The sequence below is a fragment of the Perissodus microlepis genome, chromosome 14 (assembly GCF_051167445.1).
Source record: "Perissodus microlepis isolate ML-2025 ecotype Zambia chromosome 14, ASM5116744v1, whole genome shotgun sequence".
In the NCBI taxonomy this organism is placed as follows: domain Eukaryota; kingdom Metazoa; phylum Chordata; class Actinopteri; order Cichliformes; family Cichlidae; genus Perissodus; species Perissodus microlepis.
In genome coordinates, this window is record NC_140474.1 from 10,473,766 (window position 1) to 10,494,556 (window position 20,791).

General features: G+C 40.0%; 1 protein-coding gene across 9 annotated transcripts in view; it reads right to left on the reverse strand.

Moving 5' to 3' along the window:
• robo1 (roundabout, axon guidance receptor, homolog 1 (Drosophila)) overlaps nucleotides 1-20,791 on the reverse strand; it is a 228,348-nt gene that overhangs the window by 125,498 nt on the left and 82,059 nt on the right. The window contains exon 1 of one of the 9 annotated variants that reach the window (XM_084951691.1): nucleotides 11,231-11,340. The exons of 5 other annotated variants lie outside the window; for them this stretch is intronic. In XM_084951691.1, coding sequence (XP_084807817.1) covers nucleotides 11,231-11,306 — 76 coding nt within the window. In that variant the 5' untranslated portion in view covers nucleotides 11,307-11,340. Of the gene's footprint in view, nucleotides 1-6,745; nucleotides 7,724-11,230; nucleotides 11,341-20,791 lie in introns of those variants that run through there. 3 more of the 9 variants (XM_084951690.1, XM_084951692.1, XM_084951698.1) reach the window with 3 other exon arrangements.

Below are 20,791 nucleotides of genomic sequence, written 5' to 3' on the forward strand. Positions count from 1 at the left end.
ACTGCCAAAATAATGATTTTCAGACAGTACTTCATCATATATGCACTGCAATACATTATGGTGTGAAAGTCTTTTGTTAGGATAACGGGAAATATGACCACATGTGGAAACGTGTGGAAATATACATGAAAATACAGCACACAAAACAAAAACTGAGTTTGTAAAATTTAACAAGCTTGTAAGTCAATATTTGGTATGACCAATGCCAATGTATTCTTCAATACACTCCAAGTCTTTTAGGCATACTTTCTTGTAATTTCTTTAAAAAGTCTTCAGGAATAGTTATTCAGGACATTCAAAGTTGTCCTTTCGATGTTGGCTGCCTTTTGTGCCACTGTCTATCAGGATGCCACACTGGTTCAAGTTAGTTAGATTCCTTTTTATGCTGAATGCTCCACAGGTCACTGTTAACTCATTTAACGAACAACAACAAATCAAAAAAAGAAAGAAAGGAAAATGGTCAGGTTCAAGGACTGTAATTAAAATGAATGAAAAGGCAGCCAATGGCCAAACTTTAAAAGATCTTCAGAAAGCCTGACCAGACCAGAGAATTATAAGTCTGGCTCATTGAAAGAAAAAATAAAGAAATAAGGGGTCGCTCAAGACTTTTGCACAGTACTGCAGCTAAATTGAACATTAGTTAGATTTAGAAGCTACGAATGATAAGAAGAGCTCTGAATTATTTTGGTCTTGTCTAAGATGCTCAAAGTATTCCCATCATTGTCACTGTACACTGTGTAGAGGTGAAGAAAGAACTGTAGTATTTTCTGGTTAGACAACCTGTCAAGACTACATTTTTAGAAGGAAGTAAAACCTTTCTACATTAATGACTTCTAAGGCAGGAAAGGTGAATCTGTCAAGGCAAAGTGCATACAGGGAAATGGGGATGAGGCCCTAAACCTACAATGAACCTGTTTTAAGTCAGAAGTATGAAGCTCACCATTAAGAGTTGCTGACTGACATACAGACAAATACCAAAGCAATCTTTCACAGAGTACCTACAATTGTTATTCAATTAGAGCTTTCATGGTTTAAGCAAAAGACGGCACATCAGAAGGAAAGAGGGGAGGTGACTGCAAAACAATCACACAGTTGAAGGAGACTGAACTCTTTACAGAAGAACTGAAGCAGATTTGCAAGTCTCTCGAAACTGAGAAGTAAAAGCTTTCTGAAAGAGGGGAAATTCAGAGCCTTTACACATAATTAAAAGGTGTTATTCTTGTTCAAAGAGTTCAATAGCATTTGGACATTTTAGAGACTGTGGCACTTCACACATTATCAACCAAGAAAATAAGAGGAAAAAACAGTTTGGGGTTTTTGTGTGAGATTCAATGGTGACATCAGGTTTCAGGAAAAAATAATGTCACCAATTCACAGAAAATATGTGAGGCTGATAATGGGCTGGGATTAAAGTTAATCTCTTAACTCAGAGCAACAGTGTATTTACATGATGGAAAAAAGAAAATCACCCAGTTATTTGAAGCCTCCTCACCATGGTTACTGCTGAATGGTAGAACAGGCTCCAAAAGCAGTCCTGTAATAGTAAGTTTCAAGGTCACCTTCTCATTAATTATGTTTTTCAGTGCTTCCCCTTAAATAAAGTGCACCCCTCCTACTTTTATCTCTGTCTTTTGTGTGACAGAATTAGCCCCCAGGAACCAGTAGATTTAGCTGCTGACACAACTCACAATAAGAGTGGCTTTTAATCATGAATCTGCACTGCATAAATAGATAACAAATGTTTCAAAACATAAAACAAACAGAATAATAAAAAAAAATGTTTGATATAGGAAGACAACCTTGTCACCAAAGGGAATCTTAACGGTGGCAGCATAGCTGAGAGGGGGAGGAACCAAATACATTAATCAACTAATTAGCAGTCTCTCTTTTAACTGCTAATTTAATCTATTCCTCTCAGCCTCTTTAATGGTATTTTCCCCTGTCAGTTATAACCAAAGGGAGGTTTAGCATTTCAAAAGTGTATCCAGGCCTTGAAATGAGAGGGTAATAGAATGGTCACAGAGGCTGGGAGGAGGCCTGAGCTCTGGGAGTGAGAAAGAAAAGACGGATACAGGGAAAGGCTGTCCTCAATGCCATCTCTCAGTCTCCCCAGTGGAGAAAATGAAAGGGAGGGAGGTCTGAACCTTTTTAAAATGCACAAGGCAGAGCACCCCACGGTAGCACAGCTTCACCGCCACAGCAAACGGTAGGCCCAGGGCAAGCCCTGTGAGAGTTCCTGAGCATGCAAATGTTAGACACATGAGGGATGTTGGCCATGCAGCCCGAAAACCAAACCAAACCCTCACCGCACCACTGAAGCTTTGTTCCAGGATCTTTTATTTACTCAGCACTTCTAAAAATCAACTTCACCTGTCCCCACATGTCCTCCTCTAAAACACCCAACTCACAGTTTACCACCTCTATCACCCTAATCAGCACATTCAGCAGTGCCATGAGGGAACAGTAAGAATATGCAATGTGCACACAGGGAGCCATATCAAGAGTATTCCCACAAGCTGGCGTATCGTGGTATGTTTGACTGCTCCGTCCTCCCCTTCGTCCTCTGTTCTTCCTCCCTCCATCCCCCTTCAACACCCTAGGGTAGCCTTTGTGTGTAGCGGCACTCCTCCTCTCTCCTCACACACCCTCAGTCTCTGGTGAACTATTCTCTTCCCCTCCTCCATGCCTTACAATCGCCCCGTTAAGGCAACACAATACGGCCTCCTCGTCCCTTCCCCACAGGCTTTTTCTGCGTGTCGGCCTGCTTTATTTAAGAAAGACTGACCAGTCACAAAAAAGGCAAGTCTTAAAAAAATTGGGCCAAAACAAAAAAAAAGAAAAGAAAAAAGTGGGGGATGGGTAAAAGGATGAAGAGATTTCTTAAGCCCCTTTCGCCACCCCACACAAACACAAGCCCCATGTGCCTGTCTTTTATTCTTGATTACATCTATATTACTGAAATGATCAGGACACCAGTAATACATTCAGGGTAGATCAAAAAAGCATGCATGTGTGATACAGAATCAAATGTAACTTGTAGGGCTCTGTAGGAAACAAAAAAGGTCTTTATATTTTTTAATAACAGAAAGCTGTGGGAATTCTAAGGGTGCCATTTGTGAAATGGGACGGAAACCAGACAACACCTTTCATCCTATAAGGACACAACATTCATCACTTTTAGACCGAGTGGCAAGAGGGAATGTTTGTCCTCCACGTCAACCGACAGAACAAGATGCATTAACTATATTGGCCCAGGAGTCTAATAGCCTAGACATGCCTGCTGCCTTCAAATATCAGCCAGCTGCAGACTAAAACGCTTATATGACTTATATGAAGTTATGTTCCAGAGTATTCTTAGTGTAGACAGCTTATCTCTGTCTGGCTATACGTTTTTGGGGCTTAGACCGACAGACAACTTGACAGACAAAGTGATACTTGCTAAGTAAGTCATGACAACATTATCAGCACGGAGCGTGCAATACTCTACGAAACTCACACCGTCTAAACTGAATCCTGGTGAGACACAGCCGTTAATTCCTGTGGTACTTAAAATACCAAGAAGTTGACACAAAGGACATTGAGAAGTATCTTCCTCAGGTTTTTTTTTTTTTTTTTAATCTAAATCCTCCGTTTCTCCTTGCAGACATCCGTATCAGTCGAGCTGCAGCCACGGCAAATTACAAACTATTGACGTCAGATGGATTTGTTAATTAATCCAATTAAGCAGTCCTTTGAGGTCATTAAAAGAAGAGCAGTCGAGGGAAAGCAGATCATCAAGAGTCACTGCCTAATTTATCTGCCCTCAAACAAACTGTTTTGAAATGTTTATCTTGTCGGTCATTAATGAGTTAGCCACAGTTCTCATGGACAGGAAGAGCACACTCGCTGGCCTCCCACATTCCTCCATGTGTTTTCACTAAGCCAAAGTCTACCTAATCCCGGATCTTAGGGTGTAAAACCCAGTTTGATTCGGATTAGGATCAGATTAAAGTGTATTAGTGGAAGTTATGGAGTTACAGCTTTATGGACACCATCATCTCACGCAGGTGTGAGATGTTTTATCTCAGAAAAAAAAAAGGTGACACGACAGACTCAAGACTCAAAGAAATCTGCTTTGCTTACCCAAAATCAGTTCAGAAGGTTAAACGCTCAGAAAAACCATTATTTTGGGGCCATTTGAAGCAACTCCTAGACACTATTTCACAGAACTGATAAAGAGAAATGGGTAAGGGAAAGACTGGCTTTAATGAGCATGTTTCCAGGCCATGTGGTAAGAAGCCAGGAGACAGAGATATGTCTCACCTGTGGTCTCTGGCCATTAATTGGCTCTGGAACCTGCTGTGTCCTGTCATATGAAATGTTGTGATGTAGCAGGTGGAAGTGCTCCACGATTTATCAGCACTTATGAGTCAATTTGTCAAGACCTCCACAGCTTGATGCTGCCGGGGCTGGAGATGCTTACCGAGGTGGTACCACTCCCACTGTCTATGTTTTTATAAGCATGACTACACATTCACACTTAGGCACTCTGTTGGGCTGGATGTAATCACTCCAAGGGTTTATACCAGCATAGAAGCCAACTTTTAGAGGAAAGTCTGATATGTGCCTTAAAGGTAGAGCCTCCCTGTTAATATATATATATATCATTCTAACAACCCTTATTTCCTCAGAGTAATCCATAGCATCCTTCTGTGTGTGAGAAGCAGAGCCACCTCTTGCCCTCATCTGAATGGCACCTCTGAGGTGAGTGCAAGGTTTGATGAGCACTTGGAGGAGAGATAACAACCATTTAGTGTATAGCAGGAGGACAGATCATTCTGATAACAGGGCAAGACAAGACAGAAGGAGGTATCAATTTACACCCTTCACACACAGCAAAGCGGCAATAAGCAAGTCATCACAAGTCTGTCGGGGCAAAGGTCATTTTATCTCTCACTTGCTATTTCACAGATACAAGAAGTATTAAAAATATATTCTCTCACCCAGGCTAAATCTTAAACGTGTAGAATAGGATACAAAGACATGTTACTAAATGCCACTGAGAGTTTGCTTAAGGGATCTGATATATTCCCTACTCCAGAATAAAGTTCTCAGCCATGCAATTAGTGGCAAATGTGAAATATTTTTTCCTGGGAAGTGGCATGAAATCTAATTTTCCTGACACTTGTGTCCAAACCAGGGCTAGTCATTATAGTATTTCTTGTCCAGTCCATCTCTCCCCAGAAAACATCCCGAGACATTCACAGACGGGAGTAATTGGAAACTCTGCTCTCCGACAGGACGGGACCATTACTGGTTTAGGAGCCAGCTTAGGGCGGAGCAGATTCAGTTCTCAGCCCTCACCTCTGACCTGACTTCCTGTTTAGGTGCTATAATATTTTCTTGTAGGTTCACAAGCTCTCCCCATCACCATACAATAAACAATGGCCAAACTTGCATGAAACAAGTCAGAGGTTCAAATAACTCAATGCAGACAACGAAATCATGCAGAAACACTGAATCAAAAAAATGGATGAATATGGGCTGCCAGACCTTATAGGGAATGAACTGGATATTTTATTGGGGATAGGTCACTTTAAGGCTTAATAAAAGTCATTTAAGTGTGAGTATGAGTTTTGCTGACTATTACTTAGGTAATGAGGTGTGCAGTAGCAACAGTAAACCGTAGTAAAGGGTTCAAATGTCACTGCTATTTCTCTGACACAGTAGTTTCTTTACAAATATAATGTATATTGAGCATCTTCCTGTATAGAAGTTCTGATAACTAGTTTTTTTGTTTTGTTGTGCAGTTCTTTGTCTACAAAATGCCCCCATTCCAAACCCTCTCCTCTTAATGTCCTAAAATGAGGTGGTAAGCATTTCTTCTCAACTCTGAAGCAGCTGACCTGGAAACCCCAGCTAGCATGGTCCAGAAACTCTATAAAGAGATCCATGTGATGGGTGAGAAGAAACAAAATGTGAAAGATAATGGGAGGGGGGTAATGCAGGATTAGGCAACAAAGACACCTAAAACTGCTGTAGTTCTACATAAGTTGCATAAATTTGTATTACAAAACAACCGATGAAAAAAAAAAAAAGGAAAAAAGAATAATCTCTGTAATTTGATCTGCTGCAGCAGATTTTAATTTTATAAGCATAAAAATAGCGTTGCACTCAGCAATAATCGTGGTCCAGGGGGAGAATCTTGACATACACAGAAACATGTTCCCCATAGGGGCATGTGCTGTCTGTATGACCGATGATAGCTGCTCTTTCCACTCATCCCATACGGCCTCAGCACTTTATGTGTGACTTTATGTGTGCTCAGCTTTTAAAAGTTAAGACAACCCCTTTGCCCTGGATGTTGACTTTTGTGGTGAAAGAAAAAAAAAAAAATCACCGTTTCGTGTACCTTTCTCATTTCAAAGCATGAAAGTGAAAGAAAATACATTAATAAAATAGGATCGTCTTACAAAGGGCAGACCAATGACTACAACACACTTCCTAACAAAAGTCCAGCTCTCAAAATGTGTTTACTTATTTCTGGTAAAGTTTGTAACTACATTAGTGCAGAAACCATTCTGCACGGAGTGCTCCTAAATCAAATACGTTTGTGTATCCACTGTCACTTAAATCATCTTAAAATGGCCTTTATAAAATTAAAGATTAAAACTTGAATTTAATTCTTCCCCGAATTTTTCATTTCAGCTAGTAAAACCCCAGTTAAAGGCTAGTAGATTGCTTTGAATCATTACCAACGACTTACCTGAGCACACATGGAGAATTCCTAACAGAAATACAAATCCAATTAAAGTTGGAGACATCATTCAACGTCTCTCTTGTGAGAAATGTTCTCGTATAATCCAAATTATATAAATAAAAATTGAGACATCCGCTTCTTCATGTCAAACTGCACTCAAAGGGAAAAATCTTAAAATCCACAGTTTAAAAACAAACACACTGATTTTCGTTTGTGAGTCCCCAAACGCAAATGATAAAAGTCCAAGATCAGTCCAACACGAGCCTGATATGGCTTCTTGGTGTAGGTGAAATTGGGGAGTTGAGATGGGAAAGAATAATACAGAAACAGTCCGAGATTTCAACACATGTTCTGTTCCAGTAGTCCAGTTCAACTGAATGATAGCATGTGTTAAATGTGTGCTAGAATCTCTCAGCGCAGAAGTGGCAGAGCTTTATCCTTTCTTTGGATTCATCCCGTTGCTGCTCTCACTGATCAACCAGGCTGTGTTGTTTAAATCGTTTAGTTCCTTTGTGCAAAAAAGTAGCAAAGTAATAATTCCAGCGCAAAGCAAAACTTAAGTCCAAAAGTGCGTGAAATCACGCCAGCGGTCGCCAGAGTCCACGCTAAACTGCTTGCAGTCACATTATTTCATTCCAGTTCTGAATGTGTCACTTGAGATCGGAAACTTTGCGAGTTAGTCCTATCCTCTCTCATCCACCGGATCCGGACACAAGATCACTGCAACTTTTCCATCACTTTCCCCCCCGTTTCTCCTCCGCTGCAACTCCTATCACTTGTGCGCGTCGCAGACACCGAACCTCAGGCGAGTGGGGGGGAATACGGATTCATATTCACAGGATTTCATTCAAGGAAAGCGGAATGCCTCGTCAGTTGGTATGCGCCTTTCTACCCCCTCCATAGACCCGAATCTTTCCCAGAGAGGAAATTTAACCTCTTCCCGCCTGGATCCCACCGAGCAGCGAAGTTTCACAGAGACAACTGGCAGTCTACTGTAATTTCTTTCAGTATGTCCAGTCATGAGACAATCTCTAGAAAACTAGTCTATCCGGATATGTGTTTTATTATTTCTGTGGCTACTGACCACGAACATGCAACAGCCGATTCCAGTGCTATTCCTACAGGGATTTAATATAATGTTTTCACAACTCATAGTTAGTAGCCCCTGTAATGGGTTTAACATACTTTAAGGTTTTGTTTTCCCTCCGATGGTTTCATAGACCAGTGATTATGCAACTTTATAAACTACTTTAGGTATAAAATGTTGTTATTTTAATCATTTTAAGCATTAGGCTAGAGTTGGATGAAATATCTCTTCTTTAAATATCCAATACTGTTTTTAAAACTCCCTTTGTTTTACAGTACATGTAAAACAGTAGTCCTCCAGTCCAAGCAGCTAAATGCTGAGACTGGGAGCTGAACTCATAACATATTTTTCCAAATACCCCCAGCCTTTCCACCGTTTCAGATAAACAGTATGAATACATTTTAATATAAACCCAAGGAAAACAGCTCACAGTTATTGCGACAAAGTGCACCGTCCATGACCACAGTTAGTTAATTGAATTCTGACAGTATTTATATTCTAGCTTATCATTTCCTTAAAACAAAAACAACAACAACAACAAAAAACAACAACAACAACAACAACAGAATAACCTATATAAAATGTGTCGTCCCGCTCCCCCCTTTTTGTGAGATTTCTCTGCTATGGTCAAATCAGTGCAGTTTATAGATCCCAACTTCTGAGGCGCAATAGTAGGCATGACGACTTTAGACAGCGAGTAGCTGTCTAACATGTATAAATTACAACTCAGCAGGATATACTATATACTTTATTAGAAGATCCAAAATGTGAAAAGAAAAAAAAAAGGAATAGCAAAAAAAAGAGCCACTGAAAGACACATTTCCTCACATTAGATCAGAACGTCTGTGTCGGATCAATTGAGCATTTGTTACCACACAGCGCCCTCCAGTGAACACTATGTGAAATAATCCAACAACGACTGCTTTGTCTGCTTTCGTGAAAGAAGGTGTGGCTTTATTACCACCTGGCACTGAAATATGTGCCCCAGCTTTTTTCAGACAACAAGGAAGTGTTCACACTGTGAAACCTGAGCACACTGGCTTGCTGTGATTACTGTTATAAGGCGTTCATCTTCATTAGAGGGAAGGAAACAGAGTATAACAAGCCCTAACAATCCTTTCTTTTTTACCATGACAGCATTTTGGATGGTAAAAATACAAGGATTATGAATACATAATTTAAAAATATTTCTAACACGCATGGTTTAGAACACCTCTTTCTGCATTCTTAAGTTTAAAAAAATATTCTTAGATCTACTTTAAGCCTTCACTGCTTTGATTGTTTCCTTCTCTGTGCCCCAGTTTTCACTCCTGCCGATGAACAATTCCACATGACTGACATATTAAGAGAGCAGTCTGTTTTTGTTTCTCATTCATCCATGTGTGCATTACATTACACTTTTACACACTCCATTCTCACTCCGTCCTTGTGCCAGGTTTTCCTAAAAGCTTTTGCAGCCCTGGATCTCTAAAGTGGCTGTTCAGTTGATCACTACCAGTTGAATAGTAAAATTTCCTCTAGCCAGCAGCAGATGACAGTAACATAGAAGCAATTATCAGCTAAGTTCATGGTTAGCTCCATCAACACAGGAGGGTGTATGAAAATGCTGACTGCTACAAGAGGACGTGAGTATTTTAATGGTTAGATGTTACCCAGCAAAGACTAAAATGTAGGTATAAAACTGAATTTCACATAGCAGACACAGTTATCTGTGTCACAGATCACTCATAGGGCTGTCTTATGTCTTTTTTCACATTAGCTACAAAAAAGGAGACCCCCCCCTCCCAAGATGACACAAGAGAGGCCGTTATGCCGTTATGCTTTTATGCCATTCTTGGACTCTAACCAGGACCAGGACAATAACTAAATATGGTCAAATTACATTAAAGTCTTTTGTAATCTGTCTTCTTGTATTGTATTTTCTTCTTTCTTCACTCTTCTTCAATGGTTGTTAAGAAAAGAAAAGAAAAGAAAAGAAAAGAAAAGAAAAGAAAAGAAAAGAAAAAAGCCAGTACAAGTTATGATGACTGAGCTCTGTAAATGGAGGTTCTTCGTCCTCACACTTCCTTCTATAACCTTGATTAGACTAGCAAAGGCAAAAAAAGTGACACAATATCAAGGCTGTGATGGCAAGAGCCAAGCTGAGAGCTTTTAACACTACAGCCTAACGTTTCCTACAAAACATCTTCCAAGAATTTGTGAGGTAAAAAAGGACACAAAAACACCCGCTCCCAGACTGCAAAGTGCTCCAAATTAGGGCTGGGCGATATGACCCAAAATTCATATCTCGATATTTTTTAGCTGGATGGCGATATAAGATATATATCTCGATATTTTTTTAAAGCCATAAAGTAAGAACAAAAAAAGAGTTCTTAGTCAAAGCTGTGTCCCAGATGTCACACAGGCACTTTTATTAACATACAGCATAGATGTACATGGAAAAAACTACTCAAAAATAAATTATGAGCATTTATTAAAAATAATGCTCCATAAATAAAAGAAAAGTATGTTGTTTTTGTCCATAACAAAAAGCTCACAATTGTGCAGTCAAAATGTAAACTAAAAGACGCTGAGCATAATAACATAGGCAGATTTCACAGCTGCTCTGTTCCCAACTTCTACTGCGTGACTGACAGCCTGGAGTTTGAAATCCGCTTCAGGTGCCATTTATGGTCCTTATACACACACAATACGGTAATATTACGTTGAAGCACAGTGCGTATTACTACGCGAGGCTCCTCGGTAGCCGTAATGCTCCGACAATCCATCAAGCGGTGCAGCTCCGTAGCTTACCAAAGTCGTACTAAAACATTTTTTGAGAGATTGCTGAGCGCCGTGTTCCACATAAAATCGGTTCGCGGTCATCAAGCACAACCAGAATTCATACATAAGGCGCGCTGTCAACTTCTGAGAAAATGAAAGGATTTTAGGCTGTGCAGCCCCTGTGGGCTGCATGGCGTTAGCGTGGTTAGCTCGTTAGCGTGGTTAGCTCGTTAGCACGTTGACGCCGTCCAGCCCCACGCACGGAGCGATGCGCAGTAACTCGTTAACGGAGATTTGCCGTGTTCATCTTGTCGCTGCCTGCAGGTGAAGCTATGGGGGAGGAGGGGGAGTTGTGTTCAGTGAAGGAGAGGCGAGGCGGAGTAACGTTGCGTAAAGACAAAAGTGGACGAAAGAGAGGCAAACTTGTGGTTCCACAACTATAATTATAAGGTATATATCGATATAAAGGATATGGTCACATCTTATATCTCGTATAAAAATATATCGATATTTTTAAAAAACTCGATATATCGCCCAGCCCTACTCCAAATAATGTTTTAACAGTCGTTAACTAAAATTACTTTTTGATCCTGTCAAAATTTTCAACTGGTAGTTACATGGCATTGCAGTTTTGTACTTACTGTGAAAGATCTGGCTACACTTGTGGAATCGCCTCAAAGTCTGATGTTTTCTGTGAAGTTCAGGATTGTTTGGCATCTGTTTGCACCAATGGGACTTCTGTAATCCAGATAGGCGATGGGTCGCGTGTGGACCCTTATGGTCTTTAGGGACTCCCAGCATGACCAACATTGCAAACACCATCACCAGCAAACCAACAATCTGCATGGTGATGAGTCTACACAACACAGAGCCAGGGTAATGTAGATGTGCATATAAAAACACACCTTTCAAACAATCTACTGAAGTAAGGAAATTTCACAAACACTCCTTAATCCATCCCTGCTCCAATTAGATAAAAGACACTCCTTAAAATGTAGCAAATAATAAAAATGTAATCCAAATTCTCCAAAGCAACAACTTGCAAACACTGCCGCACTTCCCACCAGTCCTTCATGCTGCTACTCCTGAGATCTGCCAAAATACATAAACCCCTGCAGTCTTGGCTACCCTCCTAAATCCAGGGACAATGTTTCGCCCCAGAGTACGATGGGATCCTAATGAGGGCAAGTCCATGTACAATATGCGTGGTGAAATTCGCTCCCTTCTCCATCTCTTCATCCCAATGCTCAAAGGAGAGACTCTCTCTCATCTTCCCAGTCTTTTCTTTCTCTGATATTTCTTTTTAATATTCAAAAGGAGTTTGTGGACATTCTGTCTTTTCTTATGATGTTTCTATGCATGCAGCAGCACAGGGGATCCTGTTGACTACATGCTGGGCGTCTTTTCAGTTCTGCTGGCCTCCTCACAAAACCTAGGCCCCCTCACACAGAGGTGATGGGGTGAAACACAGGCAGGCTATAGCAAGGGAGCCTACATCCCCCTTTTTTGTGACTAAGACTATTTAATGGCTTTCATTCCCATCTCGCCAGCACACCAAGCAAGATCGCATAAGACAAAAACTTCCCCCCTCAAAAAGATGCTCCCTATTGAGAGGCAAACACAACACTCTTTCCCAGAAGACAGAAAAGTGATGCAGTATGGGATTTAACGTTCCACAGGCTAGCGTTGTTACTCCTAAATCCATTGAGGCATAAACAGAGACAGACTTGCAATTGGAGTCACCTTGGAACCACAGGTACAGTATGTTTGAGTTTCCTTCACAGGCATTTCGGCTGGACTGTTACCATACTTTACTCGCCTCACATTCACTACAGCCAGCTTTTTCTCATTCATGTCCTGTCCTTGCAGAGCCATCCTTTTATTTATTCATTGTGCTACTTTTATAACACAACAATTCAAATTTACAGTCTCCTTGAGTTGGCAGTGGACAGCACAACCCCAAGGTGTTTTCAAAAGATAAAGACGAACAACTTGAAGAAAAAAGGACTTGTTTAAATGGATTCTCATAGCATTTTACAAGACAATCAGCAAACACCTCCAGGGAAACTTTGTCCTGCTCCTGTTTTTTGACTGTAATGCATTTTACAGTTGCACAAGTAGCCCATCACAAATCAGAGAGAATATCTGAGATGTCAGGAGAGAAATGTCCTTTGACAAGCAAGGTCGAGTCTCTCTGGGCTTTATGCTCAGATCCAGACCTGAAGCTCCATGAAATAAATGAAAGAAGACCAGAAAAAAAGCCATGTCCCCTAGTCACCACAAAGCAAACGATGGACTTAAAACAGATTCAATTAAATATATGAAATTGGACTTCATAAAACTCCTGTGCCAGTTTGCAGAAATACCCCTTTTTTAACAACTTAAAACAAAGTAAGTGTTGCATATGTGTTGGATTGAACCTGCAGAATATATCATGTTGAATAAAGATTGCTTCATCATACATGGATCCTACAATGAGAACTTCTTCTTTGTCAGGTCTCTCTTGAGACAACATGATTTTTAGGAGGCATGACAGACTCAGTGGAAGGAGTGGGAGACAAGAACTGATGTGAGGTGGAAAGTAGAGGTGACTTAGGGTCCTGAGGAAGTTGGATGATATTAGTGTTACTGTGTCACTGTGGCAACAAATCATTTCTGATTGGTTGGTGAGGGGGTGATAAAGCTTCAGGAGCACCAACCACACTATAACTAGGTGTACAATCATAAGAATTTCACTACAGTTACTGTAAAGAGAATTACTGCAGTGTTTAACCACAGAACAGTCAAAAACATTAACATATCAATGAAATGGCGGAGGCTCATCAACCAGTGTGGACAAGAGTTTAGTGCACACATCTTCAGGAGTTAGACTGCCACGGTGCCAAACAATGAATCAAATTAAAAACACAGCTGTCTAGTTAGTTTCAAATCAGCCATATTTAGACCCTGACACTATTCATTGTGCAGTAAGTGCAGTCATGTCATATTTCTGGAACATCTATGACAGAAACCTCAGCAGCTGTCAGGCCATTTCGTGATGCCTCTCCACTATGCACAATTACACTGGAACATCAGCTCTACAAGAGAGCACAAGAATGTATCATTCTGGGCTCTGTCCCAGGATAAATACAGTTAACCCACTAACATGCAGCCAAGGAACAAGGCAAAAGCCAAAAAGCCTTTTAAAACTGGACATGACTAAAATGTTTTTGCTATTCTCTACTGACAGAAATATCACAGAATCAAAAAAAGGACAGGCAAAACAAAAAAGCAAGATGCAAAGCTGCATGTAACAAAAGCTAAAGAAAAGAGTAAGAGTTTTTGTCTTCTTACTATAGAATCTTTGTTCAGACATGTAAAAAAAAAAGTAAGACATCCACTAAAAGAAAATCACAGAACAAATGTGTTTCTGTTCAGGGAATGTCCTCATGCATGACACTGCTGCAAAAAATGCGAGGCCGGGGTGGGCACTGACGACAAGAAAGAAGGGGTGCTTTGCAGGATGCCACAACGAGGTTTGGAACACAAAACAGGATGAGGCGATAAACAGGCTGTTGCTTTTCCGCTTGCCTGCGCACACTGAATCCCTCTTTCCCTGTGTCTTTTAATGGGCCTCACATTAGCATCTGTTTAGCGTCAGCCTCGACATGGCCTGTGGAGTCTGATTAAAATAACCCAGCTATCACGTAACACGCTGGCAGCGACATCAAAATACAGTCAGACATTGGAATATGTGCAGCAACAGACATTGGGGAAGTTAACATGAATGTTCTCTACTTCTGTTGTCCGAACATTTTTGATTAGTCGCTTCTGTTCAGACTCTCGTCTTGCAAGACCACATTCCGTATGGAAAGACATCAAGCGTTCAGATTACTGTGCAGCGCTCACTATGGTATCTGATTGTTTTTTTTTATTCATGACTGTGCTTGCATCACGTGGAGATAAGATTTGAACAGTACAGGCCTCTCTGGCTGTCCTTGGATGCTCTTATTTTCCTTGAATGCAGCTTGTTCGGTGACCAAAACTTCACTCCTTCCCTCATAAAAATGCACAACGGAAGAAAGAAGCAGCATTGTGTTTCATGCTTAATTGGCTTAATTGCTTTAGAGACACAGGAGCTTTAATGACTGACAGTAGGACTCAGTAACTGAGCCAAGAGATTCTTTTGTTCTTATCACTGCTGGACCTCAGCCAATCACATGGCAGTGAGATTGAAAACAAGAGCCAGAGTGGAGCAGCAATCTGACTTTAATTTAGGTGGAAACATAAACAATAATTTCCTGGTCAGATTCATTTTATGCACACACTGCAGCTGTCTGTTACAGTATATTTAGGTTTTGACTCTTATGTCCAACTGAATCAACTCTGTAGGTACTGGCTTGCAGATATGGCATACCTGTACAAAGAAAGTCACATATAAGGTAAAGTATCGCTATAGACAACCATATATTCAGAATGTTCTGGAGTGCTTCTATGTCAAGGGCAGTTTCTCATTTTACCCACATTCAGGTAATTTTCTTTTCAAAAAAATAGTGAAGTTTTAACTGAGAAAAGCAGTAGTTCAGCTAAGATGGAAGTACTGTCAGATAGGCAAAGTCAAAGTTGACCAAACTGACAAAACTGTTGACCAAAAAGCTATGCATTTAAAAAAATCAAAAGAGATAAAATAGAGAAAAGAAAATCTGATTAAGAAATAAGACAAATAATAGTAGTAAGAAAAAAGTAAGTAGTAAGAAAAAAGCCAAAGCCACACAGTAGTCTTACCTTTGCTTATTAAGTCTGATGTCATTACCAGTTTCTGGGGCCAAAAGCTCCTTTACTTCCCAGAATTCATAGAAAGTCTGAGGCACCACTTAGAGGTAAAAACAGAAAAAAAAATTTCACCTCCAAAAAGTGAGTAGTGTGGCTGCTCTCTCAGGTTTTACAATAAATTTTAACAACCAGGCATCTAAGAAAAATAGGCTTAATAAGATTTAGCCAAGCTAGAAGTTAGCAGGAAGTTAGAAAGCTAGTTTCCACCTAAAGATGATATACCATATCCCAAATGAATTATTTCTAAAAAAAAAAGAGAAAAAAGTACAGCTCTGTTAGCAATGTTTGGAGGGGAAGTGAAGTAGTGCTAAGTGGGGTATAAGGATGTCCTCGCTACAGAGGTATGGTTAGTTTAATATAAACGCATTAGCACAGAAACGGTTGGGAGGGGTGATAGATTGTTCTTGACAGAAGTTCATATTGAGGGTTCCTGCTGGGCAGAGATAAATACCATTATATGGCAGGAAGAAGATGCTGAAAATAGATCTGATTTTATCCAAGAGAAAATCTGAGATGATCCCTTCCACTACAAGGTTTGTCATTAATATGTTGCTATGTGGTTTGGATTACTTGCTGTGAAAAACTCCTGATCCTATACTCAATATTCACACTGAAGTCTTAGTTTGCCTGACTGGGGATTTAGACTTCAGCGGGAAATCTACAGCATAGGTTCGTCGTACCCACAAACCTCTCTGAAACCCTGTAACATAGCCTGATGTGCAGCTCCCTGGAAATGTAACTGCACGACCACAAAGTAATTAACACAAGCATAAGTACTGGCGATGACATCAGCCACTTACATCGGTTACATTGTTGGCTCTACAAAGATGCACTGCTGAAGTCTAAGACATTCTAATATTTGGTGTCCAGAATCCATGAGCTGTAATGTACATTTGTTTTTAAAACTTAGTTTAAAGACGTGTTGCACATACAAATAAATAGTGCTTATAAAACGCTGGAGGGGCACAGAATGACTACTGATTATTTTTGGGGGGCTTGTTTTTTTATTAAATAAAACAACACACACAGCATTACCACATGTTAAAAACATGACAGCCTTAATCACTCAGACACTGGAAACAGGGTTGATCTGTCACTTAACAAGTGGATTTTCTAACAGTTTTGAGCGTGCACTATTGTGAAATTACTCGAGGTGAAAAAACTCCATCTGAAGATACTACAATACTACCAGCTCTCTGAGACTGTAGCACAGTAGCATTTAAGGCTAAATGCTAACACGCTCAAAACGATCATCCTGACCTGAGTTTGGTAAGTGTAAAGGACAATTATAGTTTACAGCTATATTTCCTAATTTACTGATGACGGCCTGAGGTGATGACTATTTATAGTTTTAATCATGAAGAAGCCATAATTTTGTATCTGCAAAACCTTGACAAGCTATCCAGTTGTAGTTTAGTGTTTTCACTAAGCTACATTGCGGTGGTAGGTAAGAAGTCAGAGAAAACTAAAGCTCTCAAGGTAAACCCTCTAGGACCACATTTTATGCCAGTCCAGTCACTCAGCTAGCCAACAGGCCCACACTGCCATTGTCAGAGTCTTACAGCTACTTTGATTATAGCGGTTACTGCTTAACATTCCTAATTCAAAATGGTTTGGTTTGTAAAATCTTTCTTTTATATTTTGAAAAGAAATTGATCAGTGAAGTGACAACACAAACTGTTGTTTCAATAATCCACACAAACCTAAAGTGGCACAAAGTTGAGAATTGATGGGGCATTAATATTTTTCCTGTGAGGTAGTTCTTATAGTAACTTTCCAAGTGTATTTAGAATATCATTCTTTAGTAGTTGCGGTTACAGTGGATGCTTTGAGCCAACATCAGCGATTGATCTTCTAAGATCCCGAGCAAGGAAAGACGCTGCTCATGCTAAAAGCATTCACATCCCTCAAATAAAAAGCCTATTCTTTCTTTTTCTTTCACTGGTGCGATCAGCTGCCAAAACAAACTGGCGCTGTGATGAATGCAATAAATATGATCGATGGGATATCTGGGTGCTGCTGACCTCACACCACGCGCCAGAGTGGAGGGAGCAGGTGCTGCTCAGATTTACAGCCCACCTCCTCGTGATATTCCCCTCTCTCACACACACAGACAGCGAGCCCTTCTGAGACACAGTCACACTGTTGAGTTTCCACAGCACCCCTACAGCTCACGCCGACTCTCAGAGAAACAGGCTTATTATTGTCTCTGGCTATACTTCATGTCCAACATGACTATGCATGAATCATATCACCACTAATAAAACCAGCAATGATTTTACAGATCATCAACCAGTCAGTCCGGCTGACAGTTATTACACTAATTTCTACTGGGAGGAGCACATGGGGTTGTCGGCGAGGTCGAAGAACTCCTTATGCGTTGGCTCGTAAAGATAGCTAATTGATCTGAGGGCAAAGGCAACACTGGAAGTGAACATATAAACTACAGAGTTTTGCCAGGAATAATAAACACCAGTGCTTTGGATGGGTCATTACAAACAATAAATCTGGGAGGCATACAACAGGTTCAAAAGAGCCACTGATGAGTCACAAGATTAAAACCAACGGCAAAATTTCTTTGGTCCCCCTTGTGCTGCTTATGCATCAGGGTTTTTATACTTTGGTGGTTGTTTTGGAATCCTAGATGTAGTTATGGGACACTTAGACACTTTAGTACACTTTAGTAAATGGATCAGGGCTTTATTGAACAGTAGCTTAAGTGAAAAAAATTACCCTTGCTCTTAGATCCTGATCAATCCTGCCTTTGTGCCGGGCTGATTGAGGATAGGTAATTAATGTGCATTTGTGGATAAATAACTAAACTCAAATGCTCTCCCTTTCAAAAAGCTTGTGAATGGATTGTAGTGCTATCTAATGCTTCAAGTACATAATGAACTGACAACAAACTACCTTCAGCTCCAGTTAATGTTTTGTCAAACTCAGATTAATGATGAGTCTAGTTTGACCAGTCTTACTTTGTCTTTAACAGTCTTTAACAGAGGTCACTTTTTTGAAAACAAATGAGTTTCACTTGGAACAAGAAATTGAGTGTAGTGTGTTGTACCTCTGCTCTCAAGTCAATGTTTTGATTGTAAATCCACTGAATTTCATCACATAACTAACTAACTAACTCCACATATCTGTACCAAATGTTGCTGTGCTGAACAGATTAAATTCTGATTTTGCAAAAAGCCATTCTGCTCACAGCTGCCTCTTTTGTAAAGGAAAATTGTTTGGGGACTTGTGCGCACAACACTGTTACTGCATTGTTGTACCAGAATTATAGTAGCCTCTCTGTGTGTTGAGCAAAGAGATCCAAACAGGTCAATAAAATGAGGTAAAGATTTCTTCCTGAAATTATTTTATTGGCAGGATCTTCACCCTGACATGTGACAGGTTTGCCTTTCTGAGCTTTCATTGTTTTATTTGAGGTCCCTGTTATAGAAACTTTGTGAACCACCAACTTATGTATGGCTGGACAAACCAAACCAGTTCGACCACTACCATTTAGGAATGGAAAAATTTGACCCATTTACACTCTAAAATACCCCCAAAACATTTATTATCCTTTCATTTGGAAACAAAGCATATTTGACAGGACAAGAGCAAAAGATTATTAGCACTTAGCAAAACCCCATCCAATTTTCTTTCCAATTATCATGAGGACACTAGAAACGTGAATCTGAATATTCTAATTTAATTCTCACCTCATAGTCTTTGTGTTTTGACCCCTTTGCACTCATGCTAACTCCCATCTCCAATCTTACTGCCACTCCAGTGCCTCTTGACCACATTGCTACACTTGCTATCTTGACAAGAATGGCTAATAGACCTATTTTTTGGACAGGGCTAAGCTAAGCTGTGCAGATCAGGGAGATGAAAAGAGATTGGATGGGGAACAAAAAAACCTCCAGCAGCAAAGAGACTATGGGGAAGCTGTATATAGGGCATTAGTGCTTGGTTATAACTAATTATATCTCAAGTGAATCGCTCCTCCAGGCGTGGCAAGGGATATCTCTCTATTGTTGCACTGTTATGAAATGAGTGCTGTTGCCATACTGGGGATAATGTGTGCGAGTGCAGCAAGCTGAATGTGTACAATTCTCTTTGCTTCCTGTATCATGATTATCAGGGCACTATGTCTGATGAACATAAATGAGTGTCATGGAGATGTGACACGATGATGCTGTGGGGACTCTTGGGTAATATATGTGAAGGTGATGATGTCAAGGAAATTGGTTTTCAGGGTGGGGACTCAAGGCCAGCGCAAGAGCCCAGTAATGAAAAGAAAGGATGAATAGGGAATAGAGTTCTCCATCTCTATCATGATAACGCTGTCTGTGCCATGTATCCAGGCACAGTCCACTTCAGCTCCACATCAATAAGGTGAAAACAAGCGCCAAGATCATAAAGACATCGAGTAAGCATTAACTCCATCCACTCCAGTTAAATAGAGGTATTATTTCTTTTCCCAGAGGTTAAATTGCTTTTTGTACAGTTTGGTAGCAGCAGCTGATTTTTAAAATTCCTTTTCTGCTAAATTTGTTTGGTTGTGCAGTTTGATAGATCATGGTTTAAAATGATTTTATTATTAGTTTATGAACCAAAATCAATACTTGGTAAAACTGAGTGTAAATGATTAGATATTGAGACTTTATTTAGTTAAATATGCTGGATTTGAACATACAATAACTACTGCAACATTAGCATGAATATAAAAAAAATACCTTCTCCCTCCAAAAATTTTAATTTGTGTTTGCTTTTATCGTCATGGTAAAATAAAAATGTGCCATGTGACAAAATGACACCTGACAGAACTGTGTCACACAATGCATGCTTTTACTACAACAGTATAGGCAAGAAGCTAGGCTCAGCTCAGTGTTGTCTATATTCTTTTGAAAGTACCAGCATGGTTCAACATGAATAGGGTACACACTAAATGTTTTTCTACATTCATGCTGCACTTGGTATATGCATCAGTCTGGTGGATGTTTCGGGTAGAATACTGTTTATTCTTAGGTAGACATCAGGCGACTGCTGTTTGACAAATACAGTATTTTAGAGTGTGAGACATCATCAGAAATGACTCAGCTACAGTATATACTACAATGTGACAACCAGTGCTTATTGCTTAAATACAATTTAGAGATAGAAGTATGCATATGAGTAAGTCAGTAGAAGTGACTGTAAAGACAAAAAGGAGACTTCAGCAAAGCAACAGCCTAGAGAATGAATATCTTACATGGTGTATATACAGTCATGATCTTTATCACTCGCAGTACACCTTTTTTCATTTCACTACAGAAATGTGGACTAACAGCCTGCATTGCACTATGTGAACGCCCTGATGGATAATTTCTATTTGATCAGATCTTCAGCAATATTAACCT